A 24,655-nucleotide genomic window follows, 5' to 3' on the forward strand; every position below is an offset into this window, starting at 1 on the left:
TAGAGGCAGCTAAGCTATTTATTAAGTCAGTAGAAAAACTGTACAGAATTGAGGTGCAAGCGGGAGACAGTTTAACCCCTGTGCTGCAGCGCTCCGTCCAGTCCAATACCAGGAGTGTGGTCGGCACATGTGTGCATATGAGCACGGGAGCTACCTGGATACCCCAGCGCATCGGCGTGTGCGGCCCCCGTGGGGGGCACCGGATTCTGTGACCAGCAGTTGGGCCGGAGGCTGAGGAGCGGGGCCCTACAAGCGGCCCAGCACGCCCAGCACGGTGGCTAACAGAGCCATGCGTATGTACATGCCGTTCTCGGCCTGGCGGAAGTAGGCTGCTCGGGGGTCCGAGTCCACCTCCACGCTGCGAGAGAAGGCGAGAGTCACCACAAAGCCCGCAATGGCCTGGATCATCAGTGGGCCCCCAGCCAGCCCCCGGGGGAGCCTCCACTCTCGTCACGTCACCTGATCTCGTTGACGCGGGGCATGGGGTGCATCACCACCATCTTCTTCTTGGCCCGGGTCATGATGTGGGGAGTGAGGATGAACTGGCCGAAGCACTGAGACAGACAGACGGGCCCTGTCAGCACCTCAGGGCAGGGAGGCATGAGGCCACAGCCCTGGCCCCCCAAGTCTCCGCCACACCCACACGACATGACCACACCCAGGGCGCTGACCAAACTCCAGGAGCCTCCCACCCCCCTGGCCTCTTGTCGGGGTGCCCGGCGCACCAGCCCCAGCTCCTGAGCCCTGGCACTCACAGCTTCATACTCCTGGACAGAGCTGAAGCGCTCCTTCTGGATCCGCGTCATGTACAGCACGTCGGTGTCGGGCAGCGCCGCCTCGATGCTCTCAAACTTCTCCTGAAGGGCGAGGCCGAGGCGGGGTGAATGCAGGGCCAGGTCTGCCTGCCTGACCCCGGTCCCCCAGGGCCTCCCGGGGTCTCACCTGCTTGGTGCCACGGGAGGCCACGAAGGCCCACACGTCGGGCGGCATGCACAGGCCGGGAGGCGCCACGTAGCGCAGGCTGACTCGGTACTGGGTGAGCAGGCAAGCCAGGGAGTGCACTGTGCGTCCATGCTTCAGGTCCCCCACCATCGTGATCTAGGGGAGAAACCCCGTCACAAGAGGGCCCCCATACTGAGCACCCCTTCCCATTTCAGAGCTTTGGCCTCGGCCGGGATGCGGGCCTCCTGGATACAGCACTCCGGGTGAAGGAGTGACTTCCCACCGCCTCCCTTGCCGCCTTCCCTGGGCAGCCCCCCTCACCGTCATGCCGTTGACCGTGCCCAGCTTGGCCTCGGCCCGGATGCGGGCCTCCTGGATGCAGCATGCCCGGGTGAAGGAGCGACTTCCCGCCGCCTCCCTCGCCGCCTTCCCTGGGCAGTCCCCCTCACCGTCATGCCGTTGACCGTGCCCAGCTCCTCCTGGATGGTGAAGATGTCCAGCAGGGCCTGGGTGGGATGCTCTCCAACCCCGTCCCCAGCGTTGATCACTGGCCTCCGGCAGTGCTTGGCTGCCAGCTGTGGAACCGGCACAGGGGAGGAGAGTCCTGCCTCTGCGTCTCCCGGCCTCAGCCCCGCCCTCCCTGGGTCCGGGCACGGGAGCCCAGGCGCCTCACCTCCACGGCTCCGGGCTGGGGGTGCCGAAGCACCACGACGTCGGCGTAGCAGCTCATGGTCTGCACGGAGTCGGCCAGGGATTCACCCTTCTGGACGGAGGAGGTGGCTTCTGAGAAGCTGAGCACAGCGCCCCCCAGCCGGGCCATGGCTGCTGCAAAGGAGCTGCTGGTCCTCGTGCTCACCTCGTAGAACATGGAGGCCATCACCTTTCCCTGGGGGAGAGGCATGTGTACGTGTGTTCCGCTCAGAGCACACCCAGGCTGCCTCTCCCCAGCTGAAAGGGAGTCTGCGGGGATCCCTCCCCCCAGCCCTCCCCACGAATGGCACCATCTGTGTCATGCTGAGCTACAGGCTCTGCCTCCAAAAGCCATTGCTAAGCGTCTGAATGAGACCCGTTCTCTGGGAGAAAAGGAAACATCCCAGCTCAGACCAAGGGACCAGGTGGGCGGACACCCTTACATCTGGGCTTCGCGAGTCAGCTGCACGCTGACAGGAGGGCAGACATGGGACCCGGAGCAGCAGGCCTTCCCAGCAGAGAAAGCCGAGTGAGAGGGAGGTTCGGACTCACACGAGGGGCTCATGGCAGGGGAGGGAGGCCCCCCGACCACCGCACAGCCCTGCTGACGGGGGCCGGGATCCTCAGCCCACAGTCCGACCCTGACCTTGAGGATGTCGAGGCTCCGCTTTTTCTGCATCGTGCGCGCCACATTGAACAGGTGGGACATCTAAGAAAGATCCGGAGTCAGCCGGGAGGGCGGCGCCTGGAGGTCCCGGCCCCAAGCTGCCAGATCCTTTCGCTCTGGTGTCCCGGTCCCCCGCCCCCAGGCACCTGGTCCTTGGTGAACTGCTGGACGGACAGGATATGTTGGCCCACTAATGAGTGTAGCAGGGGTGAGGTCTGGGGGTGCAGCAGGCCAGGGGTCCCCAGGTTCTGGGGTGATGCCTGTCTAGGTACTGGTGGTGGAGGGTAGCAGGTGCCATCAAGGGTTCCCATCAGCTCTGCTGTGAGGGACGGGGCAGAAGAGGCTGGTCAGAGTGTCCCTCCTGCCAGGCCGGATCAGAGGTCCCCGAGGCGAGTGTGTCGGGGGGAGGGGGGCTCTCACCTGGCTCAGCTGCCTTCCGAGACACCTTTTCCTTTGGCTCCTCGGCTGCAAACAGGCAACAGCACAGATGTAAGCCTGGGGGTGAGGGCTGAGAAGACCTCCCATCCCCCTCCCACCCGGACTCTGAATGACAGAGTCTGTGTTAAACTGACTCACACCACAGTAGCTCTAGCAGGTTAGGGGAGGGCAAAGGACTAGCAGCTCTGGGGGCACACGTGATTTCCCATGGGGCTGCTGTCTATGAGCAGTGGCCCCCAACCCCCCCGGGCCCTCCCAAGTGGCAAAGGGATCCTCGGGAAGGGAACGGCCAGGCTCACATCACCCCCTGGATTTACCCCAGGCTCTGCTGCCCCGTGGGATCCCAGTTCCCAGGCACAGGAATGCAGCTGCCCACAACAAAAAGGGCCTGTGAGAAGAGGCTGTGGGGGCCTACCTGACGCTGGGCAGATTGATTTAGGCAAAGGTTGGTACAGTGGGTCAGACTAAGATGAGAGGGTGGCAGGAAGGACGGGGCAAGGAGATAACGATGAGGTGCGGGGAGGGGAGGGCCTGGATCAGCTCCCAGGCCCCTGGTGCATCCGGGACACTGGGGGCGCAGGGGAGAGGGGCTGCCCCACATCTCCACGTCCAGGTGGCGCACCCTTACACGACAGGCCTCTTACCTGGCAGACCTGGGTCCGAGGCCCGGTGGATTCGGGGCGGCAGGTGGAAGCGGCCGTCGGGAAGCCCTGGGATGACCCGGCGGGGCCGTTCGGGCGTCTGCAGAGCAAACACTGGTCTCGTGTTTGAAAAACCACTGACCCAGCCCCTTCAGGTTCACCCCATCATGAAAAGCCAACTGCTCAGTGTCCACACGGACTCCATCTCCAGGACCTCCCCGAGCACGGTGCTGTCCGCAGCGGGGCAGACACTCTGCTTTCTAGAGGCGCGTGCTGGCCCCACCTCCGCCCCGAGACCTCTGGTTAATGGGTCCGTGTTTCCCACAGGCAGCCTCCTAAACTGACAGTTAACTCTGTGGTCTGCAGCAGACAGAAGCAGGTGGTGGGATCTAACTGTCAAGTAAAGAGCCTTCCATCCTGAAACCCCAGCCCTGGCTGCCACTCCCAGACTCCCCCGAGCCCAGCAGTGTGTGTACCGTGTTGACCTCGCTGGCGGCAGGGGCTGAGGGCGTGAGCTGGGGAACGGCTCCCTGAGGCCACTTGCGAACATCCTGTCCGTAGCCCGGGGGCACCAGAACCTGCAGGCAGGAGGCAGGGGCGGGGAGTGAGGAGAGAGCCCGACTGGGACTGAAGGAATGACGCCAGCAAGGAGAAAAAGTGCCCGGGGGGACTGAGGCAGGGCAGCTGGAGGGGTAGTGGGCAGCACAGACGTGCTGGGTGGGATGAAATGACACAACTGGGATTGTGCACCGGCCACACACGTACCTGCCCATCAATATAGGCAACCTCTCCTCGTAGGACCACACGTCGAATGGTGCCCTTCACCTTCTGCCCCTCAAAGGGTGTCCAGCGGGCCTTGGAGAAGGGCATGTGGCTGGGGACTGTCCATTCATGCTCCAGATCCACCTGCCGGAGTCAGAGTGAAGCGAGGGAAAGACCACCCATGGGAGAAGCCCAGGGCTGGAGAGGCCCCGCCGCTCGGGCCGCATCCCGCCATCCCCCACCTCCACGTAGGTGTCCTCCTGGGGGGGCAGATGGAAGATCCGCCGAGGGTTGTGGTGCAGGCGCTGCAGCAGGTCGTCCAGACTGAGCCGGCCCTCGCTCACAGCCGTCAGCAGCAGCGGCAGCATGGTCTCCAGCCCAGGGAAGCCAGGGGGCGGCCGGGCCCCACACTTCTCCTCCAAGGTGTGGGGGGCTGGAGAAAGGGCAGACCCTCAGCACCCGTTACCTCCACCTCTGGGAGCCAGGCCAGGACTGCCGCCTCCCTCCCCGCACTCTTTTCTCTGGGGATCGGGAAATGGTGAACAGGAACGACCGCCATCTTCTGGGGCCCACCCCTCCCCATGGTCTGTCGTGTTCCATTTTACTTACGTCCTTGTTCATTCTTTCACTGAACATTTACCAAGCACCCACCACGCACCCGGCCCTGTATAGGGGCTGGGGCATTGCACAGAGCAAGTCCCAGTCTTCATGGGGCCAGGGGCCTGGCCCAGATCCCCTGAGCTGGGCACGGGCCCTGCTGGGCAGAGGAGGCGCGCTGCGGGCCCTCTCACCGTGGTCCGAGGCAAAGCAGTCGATGACGGCCATGTTCTCCCACAGGGCCTCCACATCCTGCCGGGAGCCCAGCTCGGGCCGGACCTCCCCCTTCCCAGGCCCCAGGCGCTCCAGGTCGTCCCGGCTCAGGAACAGATGGTGGGGCGCCACCTCGCAGGTCACGGGGAGCCCCTGGGCCTTGGCGGCTTTAATCAGCAGGATCTGGGGGGAGAGCAGGAAATGCAGAGGAGGCCTCTCCCGACGCCCTGCCCCGCAAGCCCCGCGGCCAACACCCCTTCTTGAAAGTTACGGGGCGGACAAGCTGAGGGTCCAGCTCCAGGCTCCTCGGACCCTCACTGCCCCCAAGGACTCCCCTGACCTCCTGGTGTTACTGGGGCAGCAACAGGGGCACTAGGACCTCCGGTGCCTCACCTCCTCCTTCCGTGCCACGTGACAGATGTGCACGGAGCGCTGGGTCAGCTGAGCCACCATCAGGACGGCGGCCACGCTCTGCCGCTCAGCGTGGGCCACGATGGGAAGGTGGGATGGCCAAGTCTCGAAATGCTGGGGGCAGAAAGACTTTTCTAGGAGAGCCTGGAGCCCTCAGAGCTCTCTTGGCTCCTCACTGCTGTTGGCCCACTTTGTGGGGCTCTGCAGCCAGCAGGGATTGTCCGGCCGCCGCCCCCCACTGCCCACTCCCTACCTCCATCCACTGGTCCACGCTGTCCAGCCGCAGCTCGGAGAAGGTCTCGTTGAGGTAGAGCTTCAGCCCCGCAGCAGACCCAGCCACCGGACCCAGGGTCCCTGCATTTTCCGACGAGGCTCCGAGGAATAAGGCAAAGTCACAGCGGGCACCAGCCTCTGCCAGCTGGGGAGGACAGTATGAGATAAGGGCCCAGCCTACCCATGCCAGTCTGGCACCAGTGGCCTGGGCCCCGGGGGAGGGGCAGGGGGAGGTTGGTGGGGACACATGGGTCACCATGAAGCAGGGGTGCAAGAGCTCACCTTCTGGGCCAGGGCCAGAGCGGGGGCATCGATGATGGGAGGCCGGGTATTAGGCATGGCACACACCATGGTGACACCTCCAGCCAGGGCGGCAGCTGTGCCCGAGGCAAAATCCTCCTTGTGTGTGCCACCTGGTTCCCGCAGGTGCACGTGCACATCAATCAGTCCTGGGAGAACGGGGAGGCGGTAAGATCAGAGGAAGATTCACACAGGAAGGGCATCCAGGAAGTGACTGGGGCGGCAGGAAAATGAAAGCGAGAGATGGGAGGTAACTCAATCAAGGGCACTGTGGATTGGGGCGTGAAGGAGCTCAGAGTGACCAAGATTTGGGGCATCCACGCTGTGCAGTCCAGGGCAGGGGTGGGCCCTCAGCCATTCCCCACCACGCCAGGGTCTCTGACAGCTGTTACCAGCGTCCTCCTGAGCTGCACGTACCAGGTAGCCGCACAAGCTTTTGGGAGGTCATGCAGTCAACATGCACCTTCATGGGAGGGACTGGCCCGATCTGGCCCAGGGCCTGCAGAAGAAAACCACGGTCAGCTCTGCCTTAAGGGCTTCCTGGGAGTTGTAGGTAGGGACTGGGTTTCCCATAAACCAGGCTCCTGCCTCTCTAACTTCACCTTCTCTCTCTGCAGCCACAAAGTTGGATTATTAGCGTGGCTGCTTCATATTGAGATTTCCCAACCCATGACATACTCACTTCTCCCTCCTCCCCCATTAGCACTGGCTGTCTCCCTCCCTGCACCCAGGTCTCAGTTACCTCCACAAACAGTTTGGTGCATTTGATGTCAATGATGAGGGGCACAGAGAAGTCAGCGGCCAGACGTCGGGTACGGTAGCCCTTGGTGACGAAGGAAGACAGACGGCGGCCCCCAGCTCCACGCATGGACAGGTTAATCACCAGCTCAAAGTGATTCTCTGCCAGCTGCTCCAAGATGCTTCGCTGTGGTGGACACTCACCATCAACTGCCTCCTCAAAGTGCCAGTCCACAGCTGTTACCTGGGGCCCAGAGACAAGGGCAGGGCCAATCTGAGCCTGGCAGGGGTCAGGAAGGCCGGCCTGAAGGGAGGGGAGGAGGCCCGGGAGCCCATGAGAAGACTGGGTGGGGACCAGGGCTGCCTTTATTTGCTAGTGGCAGTCTATTTCTTGACAGGGAAGACATCTAAACTTGTGATGAAGGACTCTGCAGGATGAGCCCACACACACACACACACACACAGATAAAATTCTGGGAGGAAATATATTAGAACTAGATGCCTGGTGCATGAATTCATGCACGGGAGGGGTCCCTAGGCCTGGCTGGCGATCAGGCTGATCTGGGCTGGCCGGTCAGGGGGAGGTTGGCTGTGGCAGCTCCCGTGTTGAGCATCTGCCCCCTGGTGGTCAGTGTATGTAACAGCTACCAGCCGGTCATCTGGTTGTCCAGCCTCAACAGTAGCTTAGGCTTTTATATATAGAGATGTTAACAGTGGTAGAGAACTCTCAGGGCTTTTTTCTTTTTTCTTTTCTGCATATTCTACTTTCTCTGAATGGAATATACATGATTTGTACAATAACAATAAAAGCAGGGGAAGAGGGAAAGAATTCTTTGGTGCTTTCGAACCCTTTCAGGGCAGTGTGGGGAGGCCGTGGAGCCTGTACCTTGACCCCGTGCTCGGTGTAGAAGTCGGCGGTGCCCAGACTGGCATAGAGGCTGTAGCCCAGGCTCTCCAGCAGCCGCACAGTTGGGAGCAGCTCACTCTTGTTCTGACCAAGCAGAGGAAGATGAGGTTATGCTTTCTAGTCTCCCACTTCAAGGCCAGGCCATCCCCCCCACCCCCAATTCTGTACCTTATAGCTGCCAATGGTCAGCAGGATGTTCTTCTTGGGGATCTTAAAGCCAGTGCTTAGCATGGCCTTGAGGTAGGCCTCACAGCGGCTCTCCCCGAAGCCGGCCACTTCCCCGGTGCTGGTCATTTCCACACCCAACACCACGTCAGCACCCGCCAGGCGGGAGAAGGAAAACTGGGGCACCTGAGGGAGCAGGAGGTGAGAGAGGCCAGGGCGAGGGGCCACCTCCCCACAGGGGGAGAGGCAACCACAGACCCTCTCCTAGGTCCCATCCAAACAGCGGGGTTAGCCTGCCTGCCGCTGCTCCACGTGTGCCCTGCACCCACCACCAGCTGCCTCCCAGCACACCTGGGCCTTCCCTCAGCCCCCCTCGGCTGTCCCCTGGCCTTGGACAAGCTCTGCAAATCAAACACCCGACCGTCCTTCCAGGCCTGGTTCAAGTGCCACCATGCCTCTGAAGCCGTCCCAGGTCACCCTTTTGGGAAGTGGTACCTGCTGTCTGCAAACTCCTTTAGCATTTTCCATGTCTCTACTATGTAGGCCTATTAGAAACTGTCCTATAAACAAGCTGTTTTGGACCCAACTTCTCTCGCCTCCCATTAGAGTGAAAGCTCCTAAGGGACAGAGGCCACCTCATCACTCCATGGCCGAGCAACGCCTGCCCACAGCAGGTGTTGGGTTTACATGCTGACTGACAACGTGTACGTGAGGGAACTCTCTCCTCCTGCCTCTGGCTGCTGCCTGCGAACCTCAGGGTGCCGATCCTCCTTACCTTGACCCCCACGACTCCAGAGCCAGTCATGAGCCCCACAGGCTCCACTTCTTCCCCCATGATGACCCGCGTGGCTAAGGCTACCAAGTCTACGCCCAGTGTCTTGGAGACGAAGGGAAAGGAGCGAGAGACACGCACGTTGCATTCGATGACTTTCAGCTGGTCGTCCTGGGGCAGAGAAGAACGGTCAGGCCTTCCCAGGCTGGGAGTGCCGACGTACCTCCCTGACCTCGACTCCTCCCCTCACTTATTTCTGTGAGGAATCAACCAGGTCAGAAACCCTGACACTGCAGGTCCTAGTCACCACCCGTCCCTCCAGCCTTCGTGCCTACTTTCACGAGGGCCGGAGAGTGCCGAGCTCCCTGGCACTGGGGCCAGCACAGAACGAGGAGGCACTGTGTCCCTTTCGTCCCTTCCTTTAACTCCCTCGCCCTACCTTGGCAATCAGCTGCAGATTGAAGGGTCCCGTGACCTGCAGCTCCTGGCCCACGGCATGCACGATAGCCTGGATCCGCTCCAGGGTTTTGGCAGTGATGTCTTGTGGTGGGGTCACCAGCGTGGCATCCCCGGAGTGCACGCCTGCATTCTCCACATGCTCTGAGATGGCGATGGCTGCCACCACACCATCACAGGCCACAGCATCCACGTCAATCTCCTGGGGGGAGGGGATGTGTGTGTGTGCAGGGTAATGTCAGGTAGAGCAAGGACCACTGTCTTCTCCCACTTGCCCCAGATGTTCCCTTGCTTTAAGAGCCCTGGTGCAACCCTGCCTTCCCAGCCCACTGTGCCTCTGAACGTCTGTAGGACCAGAGAGGGGCTGCCCTCAGAGACTTCTTGGTCTGCAGCCTACCTTGGCCTCCTGGATGAACTTGGAGATGACCACAGGGTGCTCCTTGGAGACGGCTGCTGCGCTGCTCAGGAAGCGCTCCAGGTCCCCGTCAGTGTAGGCCACGTTCATAGCAGCGCCACTCAGCACATAGGAGGGGCGCACCACGCAGGGGTACCCCACAGTCTGGCAGAACTGGCGAGCAGACTAAGGGTGCAGGGAGCTTAGCTAGGTTGGTCGCACTCACCCATGCCATCCTCCGGCCCCCACGAGGTCCCAGCCCACCTCCAGGTCACTCAGCTCCCTCCACTGAGGCTGGCTGATGCCAATGGTATCGAGGAGCCGGGAGAACTTGAAACGGTTCTCAGCCGAGTCGATGGCTTCAGGGGAGGTGCCCAGCACCCGGCACTGCTGCCGATGCAAAGCCATGGCCATGTTGTTGGGCAGCTGCCCTCCCATGGAGAGGATCACGCCTTCGGGGCTCTCCAGCTCATAGATGTCCATCACCACCTACAGGGCAGGAGGAGAGACGGCGGTGGGGACGAGCGGGGTCAGGGCCTCAGCCTCTGGCTCACTGCTCCTCACCCGCCACCACGTCCCTTCATATCCCACAGCTTCCGAAGGATCTTACGTCGGCCAGCTCCTCCCACTTGATCCCGGCCCCTCTCACCTCAAAAGAGATCTCATCAAAGTAGAGTCGGTCACACATGTCATAGTCGGTACTGACTGTCTCCGGGTTGTAGTTCACCATGATGGTCTTATACCCCATCTGCAACGGGGAGGGACTGAGATTAGCAATCAGGTGAGAGGAGGAGATGGAGAAACTAAGCCACAGCCCCTACTCTGGAGAGCACCGCCTCAGCTTCCTCAGTAACCATATAGCTCACCCCCCGAGAGGGAAGTGGGGCCGGCACCGCAGTATTGAGAAGTGGCACCAAGTGCTGGAAAGGAGACACACGCCTGTGTGGGGCACAAGACAGGCTAAGGGGACCTTTGCCCCAACCCAAAGCCCTACAATTGATGGAAGTGCCAGGACGGAGCACGGGTGGAAGGCAGTCTCTGGAGCTGAACAGAGCAGCAGGGAAAACAGTGTGAGAGACGAGCTCCCGGACCTTCCGGAGCTGCTGGATGCAGCCCACGGCACACCAGTCGAACTCGACGCTGGAGCCGATACGGTAGACGCCAGAGCCAAGGACCAGAACATGAGGCGTCCGAAAGGTGAGGTCGTGGGTGGTGCTCCAGTACGTCAGGTACAGGTAGTTCGTCTGCGCTGGCCACTCCGCGGCCACTGTGTCAATCTGTTTCACCGCCGGGCAGATCCCCAGCTCCTGACGCAGCTTGCGAACAGCCAGCTCTGTGCTAAAGGAAAGAGGACGGAAACGTAGGTCATGGGAGAGCGGGACAGGCTGAGTAGCGGAAGAAGATCCCAGGGCAGGGGTCACAGAGGAAAATACCCTAGGGAAGGTCCGAGGCCGCCAAAGCCCCCCACTCTCCCTTTCTGGGGGCCTCTCACTGGTACCAAGGGTCACTGCCCCACATTTCGTAGCCCGAGGCCCTCGCCACCACCTCACCTGAGAACCGCAAGGGCGATCTGCTTGTCTGAGAAGCCAAGGCGCTTGGCCTGGTGCAGCAGGTGTGGGGGCAAAGGCTGCCCACGGTGCTGCTCCAGCAGCTGGGCGTGTGCAATGATCCGCTTCATGCGGTGCAGGAACCAGCGGTCGATGCGTGTGAGCTCATACAGGCGCTCCACCGAGTAGCCAGCCCACAGAGCAGCTGCCACCACGAAGATCCGCTTGTCTGTCGGAGTCTCCAACTCCTAACGGGAGAGGGCAGACAGATGGGTAGAAGCATGGTGCAGAGGCAGGAGATGGCAGGATGTTAAGCAAAATGTTCCCAATCTACTGTCAGCACCTCAGACAGCCGAGAGCATGACTGTCATCATCTTAGAAGAGGAAACTGCAGACCAGTGCAGGGGCTCTGCAGGCGCGAAAACCTGGACACGGATCCTGGCTCTGCCTCTCCCTGCCAAGGCGGCGCCCAGCAAGTTCAACCACCTCCCTAAGTCTGCTTCCTCCTCTATAAAACCAAGTCTAATACGTCCTCATAGAACAAATGAGATGACATCCCCAAATCCTCAGCAAAGTGAAAACACAGCAAGTGTCCCCTGAAGCCTGCTGCTACTATCGCTGGTCTTGGGCTCCTGGGCTGGGGACAGAGAGCAGCAGCGTCCACTCACCATGTCGCTGACTGGCTTGACTGTGTGGTCAAAGCCCATACAGTTCTCGTCCACCATGCGCAGCGCCTTCTGGAAGGCCTCCTCGAAGGAACGCCCAATGCCCATGACTTCACCTGGAGACACAAGACGGAAAGACTGCGGGCCTGGTGGTCGGGGAGCTGCCCAGAAGGTCTATGGTTTAGTCAACCCTCCCCTACGGGAGGTTCTCGGGTCCCATGGTGGTGAGATTTATGGTGTTTCATTATTGAAACACCTTAAACTTTCAGCCCTGCCCTCTACGATTTTCATGTTATATTAGTGAATATGGAATTCAAATGCAACTGGCCAGTGTTGCTCAGTTGGTTGGGCAACATCCTATTCACCAAAAGGTTGCCGGTTCAATTCCTGGTCAGGTCACATGCCAGGTTTGCAGGCTTAATCCCTGGTAGGGGGCGTGTAAGAGGTAGCCGGTCAATGTTTCTCTTTCAAATTGATGTTCCACTTACGCATTCATTGGTTGATTCTTACATGTGTCCTGACCGGGGATCAAGCCTGCAATCTTGGGTATCAGGATGGTGCTCTAACCAACTGAACTACCCAGCCAGGGCTGTTTTCTATGCTTTGGGTTAGTCCCTTAGGATAAATTTCCAGAAGTGCAGGGGCAACAGGTAAGATACATTTTCTGGCTCTTGTTAAGTATGAATTGCTTTATAAAAGTTTGTGCTTTATAATACAAAGTATACGTTTAACCAACCTTCTAAGAAATGTGTATCCTCATTTACAACAATTTTTATTAAGCCCTAGCCGATCTGGCTCAGTAAATAGAGCATCAGCCCGAGGACTGAAGGGTCCTGGGTTTGATTCTGGTCAAGGGCATGTACCTGGGTTGCAGGCTGAATCCCCGCCCTGGTCAGGTTGGGACTCGTGCAGGAGGCAACCAACGATGTTTCTCTCTATCTCCCTCCCCCTCCCTTCCATTCTCTCTAAGAATCAATGGGAAAATATCCTCAGATGGAATAACACAAAAATATTTTTTGTTAAGCAGATTATCTCATTTAACCAGATTTCTATTTATTTAAATCCTCACCCAAGGATGATTCTTTTATTTATTTTAATCCTCAACAGAGGACATGCTTTTATTGATTTAGAGAGAGAGGGAGGAATGGAGGAAGGGAGAGGGAAAGGGAAAGACAGAGAGAAAAAGAGAGAAACATTGATGTGAGAGAAACATCGATCAGTTACCTCCCGTACACACCCTGACTGGGGATTGAACCCGAAATCTTTTTGGTGTATGGGAGGACACTCCAACCAACTGAACCACGTGGCCAGGGCTAGATTTCTATTTATTACTAAGAGTGAGCTTCCCAGTTTGTTGACCGATTTCTTGTTCTGTAAGGTTTTGTTCATGTCCTCTGAAAATTTACTCCATGGTTTTCAAGTATTTCTTACCAACTGTATTTATTTACAATCCTAATATCTGTTTCTTTAGAAAAAAATTTAAAACACCAAGATACTAATAGCAGTGTTAAGGAACTGGATTATAAGTGATTTTAATCCCTTTGTAATGTGTTTATATCATAAGAGTTTGATCTTGGGTAAAAGAAAAACCCAACACTCATACTTGCAGGCCTAGAAAAATCCTGGACTCATATGCATGCCCAAATTAATCTCTATGTGACAATACTATAAGTGATGCTTCTTTGGTTAAACTATCTTTTCTAATTTCTCAATGATAGGTGTATCTTACTAGTATAATAAAAGTTACCAAAGATCACATTCCAAGAATACTTGAATAGATATAAAACTCTGAGATGTCTCATCTAGGAATCAATCTTTGATTGTCCTATTTTCAACCCACTTCTTTTAGCCACAATTTAATTATGGCTTTGTTCCCAAGTTTACTATAATTTTCATATAACAAATTCATCTCCAGAAGGAACAACTTGGCAGTCTTGTAAGATTTCTAAAAATTCTGAAATAATATCTGAGCTTAGACTTAACTTGCGTAAAGGCTACTATTGCTCTTAACGGGAATATGAACACAATAAAGTGCTCTCATCCTTAGCTGGTAGCGCTTTGGTTCGTACATGTGCGTGGTGGGCTGAAGTGTCTTAGAGGACAGCCTAAGGCGACTTAAAAGGACACAATAAGGAAGCATGTTAACTCAATCCCAGCATGCCCTACCACCGCTCGGAGGCTGACCACTCACTGTTCACCACTAAATTTCCTTCTTTTTATGAAAAGGCATCTGAGCCTGGCTGGTGTGGCCCTGTGGTTGAACATCAACCCATGAGTCAGGAGGTAACAGTTCAATTCCTGGTCAGGGCACATGCCTGAGTTGAGGGCTCGGTCTCCAGTGAGGGGCACGCAGCTGATCAATGATTCTCTCTCATCATTGATGTTTCCATCTCTCTCTCCCTCCCCCTTCCTCTCTCTGATGTCAATAAAAACAAATTAAAAGAAATAAAGGAAGAAAAGAAAAAGGTCTCTGAAATCCTGCTCTCATCTTACACGTTGTGTTAAAAAAAAATCTCATTTAGTGACCATGGCAGAAAGGGCCCAGGAAAGGAGATGTGCTAAAATGGCCACCACGGCCTTAGCTGGTTTGACTCAATGGATAGAGTATCTCTCCGCCTGTGGACTGAAGGGTCCCGGGTTCGATTCCAGTCAAGGGCACATGCCTGGGTTGCAGGCTCAATTCCCAGTAGGGGGCGTGCAGGAGGCAGCTGATCAATGATTCTCTCTCATCGCTGATGTTTCTACCTCTCCCTCTCCCTTCCTCTCTGAAACAAACAAACCAAAAACAACAAAAGAATGGCTACCCTTCAGTCTGCAGACTACTAACCCTCTCCCTTCCTCTCTAAAATCAATAAAACATATTTAAAGAAAAAAAAAAAGAATGGCTATCACTGTGCTGACGTGGATGTAGAGGGTTCACAGAAAACCAGCAGCCAGTGTTTGCCCGAAGCATCAGCGTTTTAAACGAGCACAGTCACTACCATTAACAGCCTAAAGGCCGTGGGCAAAGTGCCATGAAATGCGGTGGGTGGAGTTTCACGGAACTGGCCTCCCTGTAAGCAGAACGCCAGCAAGCAGGCCGTTTCAGTTCTTGGCTCTGCCCTCTATTCAGCCACAACACTTTCCTTTCGTGGTCCCCTCAGTTACTCAATGGTCAGATGAGAGAGATGGGAATATCTGATGACTAGCACTCCCCCACAAAGTCTGACCTGCCATCTGGGAGGGAGGGGGCATGCGTATTCTGACATAGATTTCCAGATGTCTTTGATCCCCACTCCTAGTAATAACACCTCCTTTCTTAGTTTGAAATGTCCCTAGTAGCTCTGAGGAACTGTATTCCCAAAAGGTGCTAATGTAGATGCGGAAAGGCCATGCCAGGGAACTCTCTCTGACATTCCAGACTCTTGGGACAGGTGGGGCCCGTGGGGTGATCTGGGGCGGGGTCTCCGGACGTGTCTCACCAACGCTCTTCATGCAGCTCCCGATCTTCGTGCTGACGCGCAGGAACTTGCTCAGGTCCCAGCGAGGAATCTTCACCACACAGTAATCCAGGCTGGGCTCGAAGGCGGCCGTTCCCCCTGTCACCGAGTTCCTGGGAGCCATCAGGTGGGGGCGCCAGGAGGACAGCAGGGGAGACATACCAGCTGAGCCTCCAGGTAGCTCTCTCCACCCCATACATCCAGACCATCGTCCTTTCCATACTCCCCGTCCCTGAAAGTTTTCTTTATCTCCCTCATCTCCCCCAACCCTGTACCTGAGCTCCGGCAGAGGGATGCCCAGCGCCAGCTTGGCGGCCACATAGGCCAGGGGATAGCCTGTGGCCTTACTGGCCAGAGCAGAGCTTCGAGAGAGCCTGGCATTCACTTCGATGATATAATACTGCAGAGAGAGAGAACAGAGTCACCAGGGAACTGGCCTAGAAGGATCTCCTCCTAGGAGATCCCAGGAGGTAAGAAAATAAAGCCCACCCGAAGGGATGGGTAGCAACAGCCCCCTACGGCCGAGGCCCAACCCTACCAAAGACAATCCCAATTTCTACCCCAGGGTCTGTAGGGCCAAAAGGCCTCTTGGCCTTGAGGCCTCAAAATTTTGGAAGGAGGGCTCGGCAAGCATGGCTCAGCGGTTGAGTGTCGACCTATGAACCAGGAGGTCACGGTTCGATTCCTGGTCAGGGCACATGCCCGGGGTTGCAGGCTTGATCCCCAGTGTGGGGCGTGCAGGAAGCAGCCAATGATTCTCTCTCATCACTGATGTTTTTCTCTCTCTTCCTCTCGGAAATCAATAAAAACATATTTTTAAAAGACCAGGGTGGGAAGGAGATCCAATAGCTAGAATATCAGCTCCAGGACCTAGAGTCTCACCTGCTCAGACTCGGGGTTCAAGGCATACTGCACATTGCACTCCCCGACGATGCCAAGGTGCTGGGTCACCTTGATGGCCGTCCGCCTCAGTAGCTGGTACTCCCTGTCATTCAGCGTCTGGCTTGGAGCCACTACTATGGACTCACCAGTGTGGATGCCCAGTGGGTCCAAGTTCTCCATGTTACACACCTGTGAAGAGAGGGTTCCATGGAGGTCACTGCCCAAGGGGGTCAGGAAAGACAGGTGGCTGTATCCGTCCTGGCTCTGAGGGACACTGAAGGCACAAAGATCTGAGCCGCGGCCTCTGCTCTTACAAGAGCTCATACTGCCCGACACGGCCCCCGCCCTGTCTCCATCTACTCACCGTGACACAGTTGCCATAGGCGTCTCTCACCACCTCATACTCTATCTCCTTCCATCCCTTCAGGGACTTGTCTACCAGGACTTGGCTGGTATGGGCAAAAGCTGGAGCCACGAGAGCACAGAGCTCCTCCCTGTTAGATGCAAAGCCGGAGCCCAGGCCACCCAGGGCAAAGGCTGCCCGCACCAGCACAGGGTATCCCAGTCGCTCAGCGGCTGCCTGGGCCTGCAGGGAGCAGAAGAGATAAACCAACAGGTCAGGCCTTGACTTCTGGCTGCACAGAGAGTTCCTGGACACAGAGAAAATACAATGGAAAGAAAACGACACCATTCTACCTCCCTCCCTCCACCTCTCAAACCTGTTCAAGAGAGTTTGCTGCCTCACTGGGGGCCACATGCTCGCCAATCTCTGCCATCCTGGAGGCAAAAGCGCGCCGGTCCTCAGTCAGCTCAATGGTCTCCACGGGTGTGCCCAGGACCCGGACCCCATAGCGAGCGAGCACTCCAGCCTTGGTCAGCTCCACACCACAGTTCAGAGCTGTCTGGCCCCCAAAAGTCAGTAATATGCCATCTGGACGCTCATTACGGATCACCTGAGGAAGGAGAGAGGGGTAACAGGCATTAGGACCCTGCAGCTAGGAAATGGATCAAACCCAGTGTGCCTCCCCAGTCCAGCCTCACCCCGTCGTACCTGGGTGACGTAGTGAGGTGTTATGGGAAGGAAATAGACCTTGTCGGCCAGCCCCTGGGAGGTCTGCACTGTGGCAATGTTGGGGTTGATCAGCAACGTCTGGATGTTTTCCTCCTTCAGGGCCTTGATTGCCTAGGGAGACAATGGCACCTCCACCTCGACTGCAGCAGCAAGACTGTAAGCTGTCTCCGTCTTCTTTCCTCCCTGTACTCTTAGCCCCGAACAGCCAACTCCTCCTCCTCAGCACCTCACCTCTCCCACGTTCCCTAACTTCCTCCTTCATTTCCTCCCCACAACCAAGGTTCAAGCCTCCGCCTTTCTCCTCAAGACTCTAGCCATTGCTGAGGCTCACACACCCAGAGGGGTGCAGGGACATGACGTACCTGAGAACCTGAGTAGTCAAACTCGCCGGCCTGGCCAATGGAGAGGCCCCCCGAGCCCAGGATCAGGACCTTCCGCGGCGGGGGAAGCCCAGAGCCTGGGCTGGGAGCCCCGGGCAGGCACAGGCGCTCAGCCAGCCGCGCTCGAACTGTGGGAACAAAGCGAGTCATGGACAGAACTAAGTGAGACCTGAGGGAAATCATCTGGATTAACCCCCTCGTTTCACAGAAGAATCCAGAACAAGTAATGACTCTAGTACAGTGGTTCCCAACGTGGGGCACACGCCCCACAGGGGGGCAATCTGATTTTTAAGGGGGGCAATTCGAGAATGAGTTATTAACAGTGAATTTTTTGTATTTCTTATGGTTCTAGGGGCCTCATATACAGTATATAAATATGTATTGTGACATATTTATGCATTCCAATTCTGTTTTGAAACTTTGCTATTTTAAAAAATTTTTTAACTATATATTCTATTGATTTTTTACAGAGAGGAAGGGAGAGGCAGAGAGTAAGAAACATTGATCAGCTGCCTCCTGCACACTCCCTACTGGGGATGTGCCTGCCACCAAGGTACATGCCCTTGACCGGAATCGAACCTGGGACCCGTCAGTCTGCAGGCCGACGCTCTATCCACTGAGCCAAACCAAATAGCTAGGGCTATTTGCCATTTTTCATATCACTTCATATTATTTTTTTAACAACTCCTTAGTGATTTCTTCCTCAGTACTTCAACTGTCCTTTTATTCTTGTATTATGGTTCTAGGGAGCTTATATAATGTATATAAATATATACTGTGACATATTTATGCATTTCAGTTCTCTATTATGTGTTTTGAAACTATTTTGCCATTTTTCATATCACTTCATATTATTTTTTTAACAACTCCTTAGTGATTTTTCTTCCTCAACTTCAACTGTCCTTTTATTCTTGTATTTTTCTCTTTCATGGATGCCATGTTCTTTGGAAGCTTGTTTAGGCCAAGTTAATCGCCTTTTAGGCTTCCTCCACGTGAATAGGAGCTCACTTTTTGAATAAGAATTATATGTCATGGGGGGGAGGGCGGGCATCAGGATTTTGGAGATGCGTAGGTGGGGCGTGGCCCAAAACAGGTTGGGAGCCACTGCTGTTGAATGGCAGAGTCAGAACCAGAATGCAGCCCTAGCCAGTTGACTCGGTGGTTGGAGTACCCACCATGGACTGAAGGGTCCTGGGCTCAATTCCGGTCAAGGGCATGGACCTCAGGAGCAGGCTCAATCCCTGGCCCTGTTTGGAGCGTATGCGGGAGGCAACCAATTGATGTGTCTCTCTCATATCCGATGTCTCTCTCTGTCTCTGCCCCTCCCTTCCACTCTCTCTAAAGATCAATGGAAAACATATCCTCAGGTGAGAACAACCACCACAAAAGCCTGGCAGGTGTGGTTCAGTGATTGAGTGTTGACCTATGAACCAGGAGGTCACGGTTCGATTCCTGGTCAGGACATATGCCCGGGGTTGCAGGCTTGATCCCCAGTGTGGGGCGTGCAGGAGGCAGCCATTGATGTCTGCTCTCACATCATATCAGTGTTTCCATTTCTCTATCCCTCTCCCTTCTACTCGCTAAAATCAAAAAAAGAACCAGAACCCAGGACTCATGCGTCAGGAGCTGCTTTCAATAGAAGAATACATAAACCATCTTAGTTTGGTGCTTTCCCACCCCACCTCCTAACCTCCCAAACATGTATCCGTTTCCTGGGGTACGTCCGTCCTAGAGCCAGCCCTGTTCTTGGTCCCACAACCTAGTTCTTCTCAGGTGCTTACCTGTCTGGCCCCCAGGGTTTCCAGCGTTGGCTTCTTTCACGGTTTCCAGAAAGATATCAAAAAGGAGCTCCATATCTGAAGGGCCAGCGTGGTGCTCTGGGTGAAACTGGACGCTGGTGAAGAGATTGGATCAGGAAACCTGTCACCATCACTGGCCGGGGCAGCGGCAGCCTCAGAGGGGGGAGTGGGATAGATGCCGGGGCCCACGATCACTCTTTACTTTCGGACCTTCCAGTCCCAGGGGCTTCACAGCTGTACACAGCAGGCCCTCGGCCAGAAGCACCCAGGCTCACCTGAAGAAGGGCAGGCTGTCGTGGACGATGCCCTCATTGGAATGGTCGTTGGCGTTGGTGAAGAGAGGAAGCCAGCCTGCCGGCAGGGAGTCTGTTTCCACAGCAAACCCATGATTCTGGGATGTCAGGAAGCAGCGCCCGGAGCCCGCCAGCAAGCACGGCTGGTTGTGGCCTCGGTTCCCGTACCTGGGGATGGAAGCATGCTGAGTCACAGGCCCCTTTCACTCTCCTTCACCCCTGGCCCAAACCCAGCTCTCAGGACTCCCACCAGCTCCTGCTCGATTTCAACACTAATAAACACCAACTCTCGGCCCTCTCCCAAGACTCCCCACCCCTCTTGTCAGTCGTGCAGGCTCTTCCTCTCCCCACAAATCCCACCTCATCTTGTACGTCTTGGCCCCGATGGCCAAGGCCAGCAGCTGGTGTCCCAGGCAGATCCCGAAGACAGGCCGGGGATTGGGCTCCGATAAGACCCGGCTCAGTGCGGATATCACTTTGGGGTAGGAGGCAGGATCGCCAGGGCCGTTACTCAGGAAGAGACCCTCATACTCTGGAACGGGCAGAGAAGATGACATCACCACCAGTATTCAACTAGAGACACACTTGCAGCCCTCACCATTAGAGCAAAAGCCTTATCTCCATTGTCTTCCCTGCAACTCATGTTGGCTTTAGCAATTAGACCCAGGGACAGATCTTCCACAGAAACCGTTTGTCTGTGGTCCTACACAGACCCCAGCTACTCACCGTGGCTGTCCAGTGCATGGTCCCAGGGGACCACAGTGACCTCGGCCCCACGCTGGCACAAGCATCGGATCTGATTATACTTCAGGCCACAGTCCAAAGCCAGAATGCGAGGGGTACCCCCTGCATTGAACACCTGTGGAGCCTGAGAAAGACAGGGCAACGGCTGACAGCTGTGACCAGTGGGTATAGATAGGCACACACCCACCCCCCAACTTTGAGGCCTCTTCTGACTCTACCTCAATGGTTATGGACAGACTGTAATTACTGTGCTACAGCTTGACACACGCGCCCCCTCGCCCACTGTACCTTAATGGAGACCTCCGGCACCAGGGGGCGGGCATTGGGGTCCAAGAATGGCAGGGCCGAAGGATCTGTCCCATCCTGGACGAGCTTCCCCAGCAGAGACCCCTGCTCTCGCAACTTCTTGGTCAGCTCCCGCGTGTCCACTCCTGTCAAAGCAGCATGCTGAGAGCTCCCCTCCCCCAGCTCAGTCGTGCGTGAGGTTAAGGCTTCCCGGGGAGCTTCCATCCCAGAGCCCAGTCACACACAGCTGGTCTATGGGCATCAGAGTCCTAAGCCACCCTGATGGAATCACACTACCATCCAGTATTCTCGCCAACAATCTCACATCTGAACTGTACCATGATTCCGGATCTATTTGTTTACAGAAAATACGATCAAGATTTATCTGTTTATAGAAAAAGAACATGCTAAATGATACAACGGGAATGTAATCGACAAAATGCAGATTGGGAGACTCCAAAGAAAAACTGACTGTTTCTGTCAAATAGGTTACAAGGCCCACAGATTAAAAAAGATATAATCGAATGCAATGCACCCATCTTGTTTAGATTCAGATTCAAAGAAACAATGAAAAAAATAACTTAGCTAACTGAGAAAATTTTAAACCTTGACTGGATATTTGATATTAAGGAATTACTGTTACTTTTTAAAACGTATGATGTTATTGCGGTCATGTTTTAAAAGGATTCCTTTTTCATAGATATTTAAATATTTATGGATAAATGATACAATGTCTGAGATAAGCTTTATCAGGAAAGGTCAGGGACCCCTTTCCTGCAGGTTCTCTCTTTGGCTTCTGGTAACTGTTGGCTGCTAGAACTTTGTACTGCTATTCTCAGGGCTCTATGCCATCTCTTGTTAGGTTTCAGGAACCTGCTCTCTCCTTGGAGTAGTTAGTCCCTTCACTAAACTTTTCAGTTCGGCTTTTGAGCTGCACGTGCTTCCTGCCCCAACTATGACCTGACTTATTTGTATGGAGACCCTAATAAAGCTCTCGTTAAACCAAAAAAAAAAAAATCCGGGGGTACCCAGCTGGCTTGCCTCAGTGATTGAAGCAGGTCATAGTTTGATTCCCAGTCAGGGCACAGGCCCGGGTTGCATCCCCACAGGGGAGTCTGCAAGAGGCAACAACCAATGATTCTCTCTCATCATTGATGTTTCTATCCCTCTCTCCCTCTCCTTTCTTCTCTGAAATCAATAAAACATGTATTAAAAAATAATAATCTGGGGGTTACAGTAATGGTGATGAAATAAGTTTAGCCCTGAGTTGATAGCTATGGAAGCTGGGGGGTTAATTATATACTATTCTTTCCTTTTGTATGTTTGAAATTTTCCATGTGAGAAGACCTCAGTTCCTTGCTCCAGACCCCAATCTAACATTCAAATAAGATTCTTTCTATCACAGCCTTGAACTCAAGTCCCAATAGTGCACAGAGATCTTCTCTGGATTCTTCCCATCGAGGCACCAGTCCTCTGCCCAACCACACTTGTGCTTGCACTATACCTTGCAGGCCAGGTATGCCATGCTGCTGCAGCCACTCGTGAAGGGTGCGGATGGAACTCCAGTGGCTAGGGGTGGGGCAGCACTCTCCCACCACCAATCCTGCTACATGGATCCCCGAGGATTCAAACCACTGTTGATGGAAGGAAAAGATCGTGAGGAGCCCAGGGCCTTATAGCTCGCTGTGTCGTCTTTCCCCAGTGTGTGGCAGGAACCCCGTGCTTCGGCCACACTGAATGACTACCATTCCTTAAACACACCAAGCCCCGCATGCTTTTGCCCTTTACCAGCAGTGCTACCCCCATATGAGACACTGAGCACATGGGCCCAAGGTGCCTGATTAATAACTGAAAATGAGCCCTAGCTGGTTTGGCTCAGTGGATAGAGCGTGGGTCTGCAACCAAAGGGTCCCAGGTTCAATTCCGGTCAAGGGAACATGCCTGGGTTGTGGGCTCAATCCCCAATAGGGGGCATGCAGGAGGCAGCCAAATAATGATTCTCTCTCACTCTCTCTTTCTCTCTCTCTCTCCCCCCCCTTCCTCTCTGAAATCAATAAAAATACATTTTTTTTAAAAATTGAAAATGACATTTTCCTTTACCCAAAACTGAGATCACAAATCCCCTTTTCTGTGAAGCGACCCCCAGTCACCCACTGCAGCTTGTGCCTCCTCCTTAGAGCTCAGTAGGCTCACATCATTTCCTCTGTTCTTTATACATAAAACCTCAATTTTGCAGGTTTATAAAATCAATGTTGTCAATGTGTTTACAGTGGACAAAGCTGGTGATGGACATGTTAACCAAGATACTGCCTTGTAAACTAGAATGCAGTGTATTCATAGGCTTGTGATGAGACATGGTCCTTTGGAGGAATAACATGGCCCTCACCTAGGGTTCCCTCTCCCAAGTGGAAGGCAAATTAAGGACTGAGGCTCAGGAAGCCCGGAATCAGGACAAAACAAGTTTGTGGCCCGGCTGGAGTAGCTCATGGTTGAGCATCCACCTATGAACCAGGAGGTCATGGCTCGATTCCCAGTCAGGGCACATGACCGGGTTGTGGGCACAATCCCCAGTGGGGGGCGTGCAGGAGGCAGCTGATCAATGATTGTCTCTCATCATTGATGTTTCTATCTCTCTCTCCCTCTCCCTTCTTCTCTGAAATCAATAAAAATACATTTAAAAAACAAACAAAAAAAAAAACCAAGTTTGTGTCTTTTTCACAGAACTGTGAACTCAAGAACAAGGTGATTGATACATGATAGTTGCCAATAAACATTTACTGAGCGCTGGGGGAGGGGCAGTGAGCATGAAAAAAGACAAGGTCCCTATGGTCACAATGTTAATTTGTTACTTAGGGGCATGAAAATTAACAAGGTAACAGGTAAATAAACAAGATTATAATTACACAGTGTGATAAAAATAGTGTAAAACAGGTGGGTGCACAATACCTTACTAAATAAAGATAAAGGTTCAGGGAATATAGCTAGGCATGATTATACCCTCCTCCTTCTCAAGGGATTATATACATAAAGATAACAGAAACTTGTTATCTAACAGATAAGCACCTAATAACTAGAGAAACAGGTCATTTACATGGGAGTTGCATATTCAAATTACCTCTGCTTAGTGGAATTTTTAAGATGGGTATGGAGCTTGTTACTTAGGGATTTGAAGGACAGTTTGGCAGAACCCTGTGTGTCCAGGAAGACCAGTCTGCACATGGACAAGTGTGTTCACAACACATGTGACAAAGCATCCGTGGTGATCCGGTGGCTCTAGGAGGCCTTACCCTGGTTCTGTCAGGGCCTCAATTTTGCAGGTTTATACAATCAATTTTGTGAGTGTGTTTAAGTTGACAAAACTGGAGATGGACATGTTAACCAAGATACTGCCCTGTAAACTAGAACGCAGTGTATTCATAGGCTTGTGATGAGACGTGGTCCTTTGGAGGAATAACATGACCCTCACCTAGGGTTCCCTCTCCCAAGTGGAAGGCAGATTGAGAACTGAGGCTCAGGAAGCCTGGAATCAGGACAAAACAAGTTCGAGAAATACTGCACCTAGGCACTGGGTGTGGTTACCTTGCTGAGACCGAACTCATCCGCTTCATCTGGGGGGATGCCATAGTTGCCGATCAGAGGATATGTCAGCACTAAGATCTGTGCCTTGTAGGATGGGTCTGTGAGGGCTTCGGGGTAGCCGACCATGCCGGTTTGAAACACTGCAAGAAAGAGGCCGGGCTGGGGCTCAGGAGGGCCCCCGTGGGCACACTGCCCCACGCCGCGAGAATGCCCTAGTGACCGTGAGATGGAGGGCGCTGGGCTGGGAACTTGGGCGCCGAAGGGGTGTGGGGGTGGGGTTGTGTCGGCGGGAAAATGGCGGGGTCTGGCCAGGGCAGACCGGGCAGAGAAGGGCCGCAGAGAGTGGGACGAGATCGGCAGCCGGACCGGGCTTGCTTACCCACTTCTCCGGCAGTCGACACAGCGGCCCCAAAGGGCTGGCCCCGCAGGACCAACCCATCCTCCAAAACCAGGGTCGCCATGGGAACGGAGCTCCGCGCTGTGGGCACTCCGAGAGCTGGAAGCGCAGCAAGTTTCCGCCGATGCTGGGACCACGTGAGGACCGGGAGCCCGGAGCAGGTACAC

General features: G+C 54.9%; 1 protein-coding gene across 6 annotated transcripts; it reads right to left on the reverse strand.

Moving 5' to 3' along the window:
• CAD (carbamoyl-phosphate synthetase 2, aspartate transcarbamylase, and dihydroorotase) lies at window positions 1–24,649 on the reverse strand. Of its 6 annotated transcripts, none has more exons than XM_015566365.1 (45): window positions 24,471–24,649; window positions 24,092–24,231; window positions 22,017–22,146; window positions 20,516–20,658; window positions 20,210–20,351; window positions 19,844–20,015; window positions 19,466–19,651; window positions 19,173–19,285; window positions 17,374–17,519; window positions 16,991–17,122; window positions 16,659–16,892; window positions 16,304–16,525; window positions 15,940–16,128; window positions 15,333–15,457; window positions 15,040–15,170; window positions 11,582–11,694; window positions 10,917–11,161; window positions 10,458–10,704; window positions 10,016–10,114; window positions 9,631–9,855; window positions 9,370–9,552; window positions 8,956–9,174; window positions 8,520–8,687; window positions 7,748–7,930; window positions 7,559–7,663; window positions 6,677–6,916; window positions 6,352–6,433; window positions 5,917–6,083; window positions 5,615–5,779; window positions 5,344–5,475; window positions 4,932–5,133; window positions 4,383–4,573; window positions 4,144–4,284; window positions 3,855–3,956; window positions 3,382–3,478; window positions 3,055–3,105; window positions 2,720–2,764; window positions 2,446–2,615; window positions 2,279–2,341; window positions 1,616–1,828; window positions 1,392–1,517; window positions 943–1,098; window positions 756–857; window positions 460–554; window positions 1–358 (listed from the first exon to the last, which is right to left on the reverse strand). In XM_015566365.1, exons 1-45 carry the CDS (start codon window positions 24,550–24,552, stop codon window positions 247–249), a joined length of 6,726 nt encoding a protein of 2,241 aa, XP_015421851.1. In that variant the 5' UTR covers window positions 24,553–24,649; the 3' UTR covers window positions 1–246. The 6 variants fall into 6 exon arrangements, with proteins under 6 accessions (XP_015421851.1, XP_015421850.1, XP_006767525.1 ...); XM_015566364.1 differs by having other exon boundaries at window positions 2,446–2,618; XM_006767462.2 differs by lacking the exon at window positions 3,055–3,105.
• Window positions 24,650–24,655: the final 6 nt, after the last annotated feature.

This window comes from Myotis davidii, unplaced genomic scaffold (genome assembly GCF_000327345.1).
Source record: "Myotis davidii unplaced genomic scaffold, ASM32734v1 scaffold238, whole genome shotgun sequence".
Classification (NCBI taxonomy): Eukaryota; Metazoa; Chordata; class Mammalia; order Chiroptera; family Vespertilionidae; genus Myotis; species Myotis davidii.

What these genes read in the sequence shown, in the direction of transcription:
- CAD (XM_015566364.1), bottom strand. Translation starts at nt 24,552, where the DNA reads ATGGCGACCCTGGTTTTGGAGGATGGGTTGGTCCTGCGGGGCCAGCCC. An exon ending in ATCTGCAGCTGATTGCCAAG is followed by an intron (nt 8,688 to 8,955) that starts GTAGGGCGAGGG and finishes TCTCTGCCCCAG; the next exon opens with GACGACCAGCTGAAAGTCAT. An exon ending in ACACCGAGCACGGGGTCAAG is followed by an intron (nt 6,917 to 7,558) that starts GTACAGGCTCCA and finishes TCTGGGCCCCAG; the next exon opens with GTAACAGCTGTGGACTGGCA.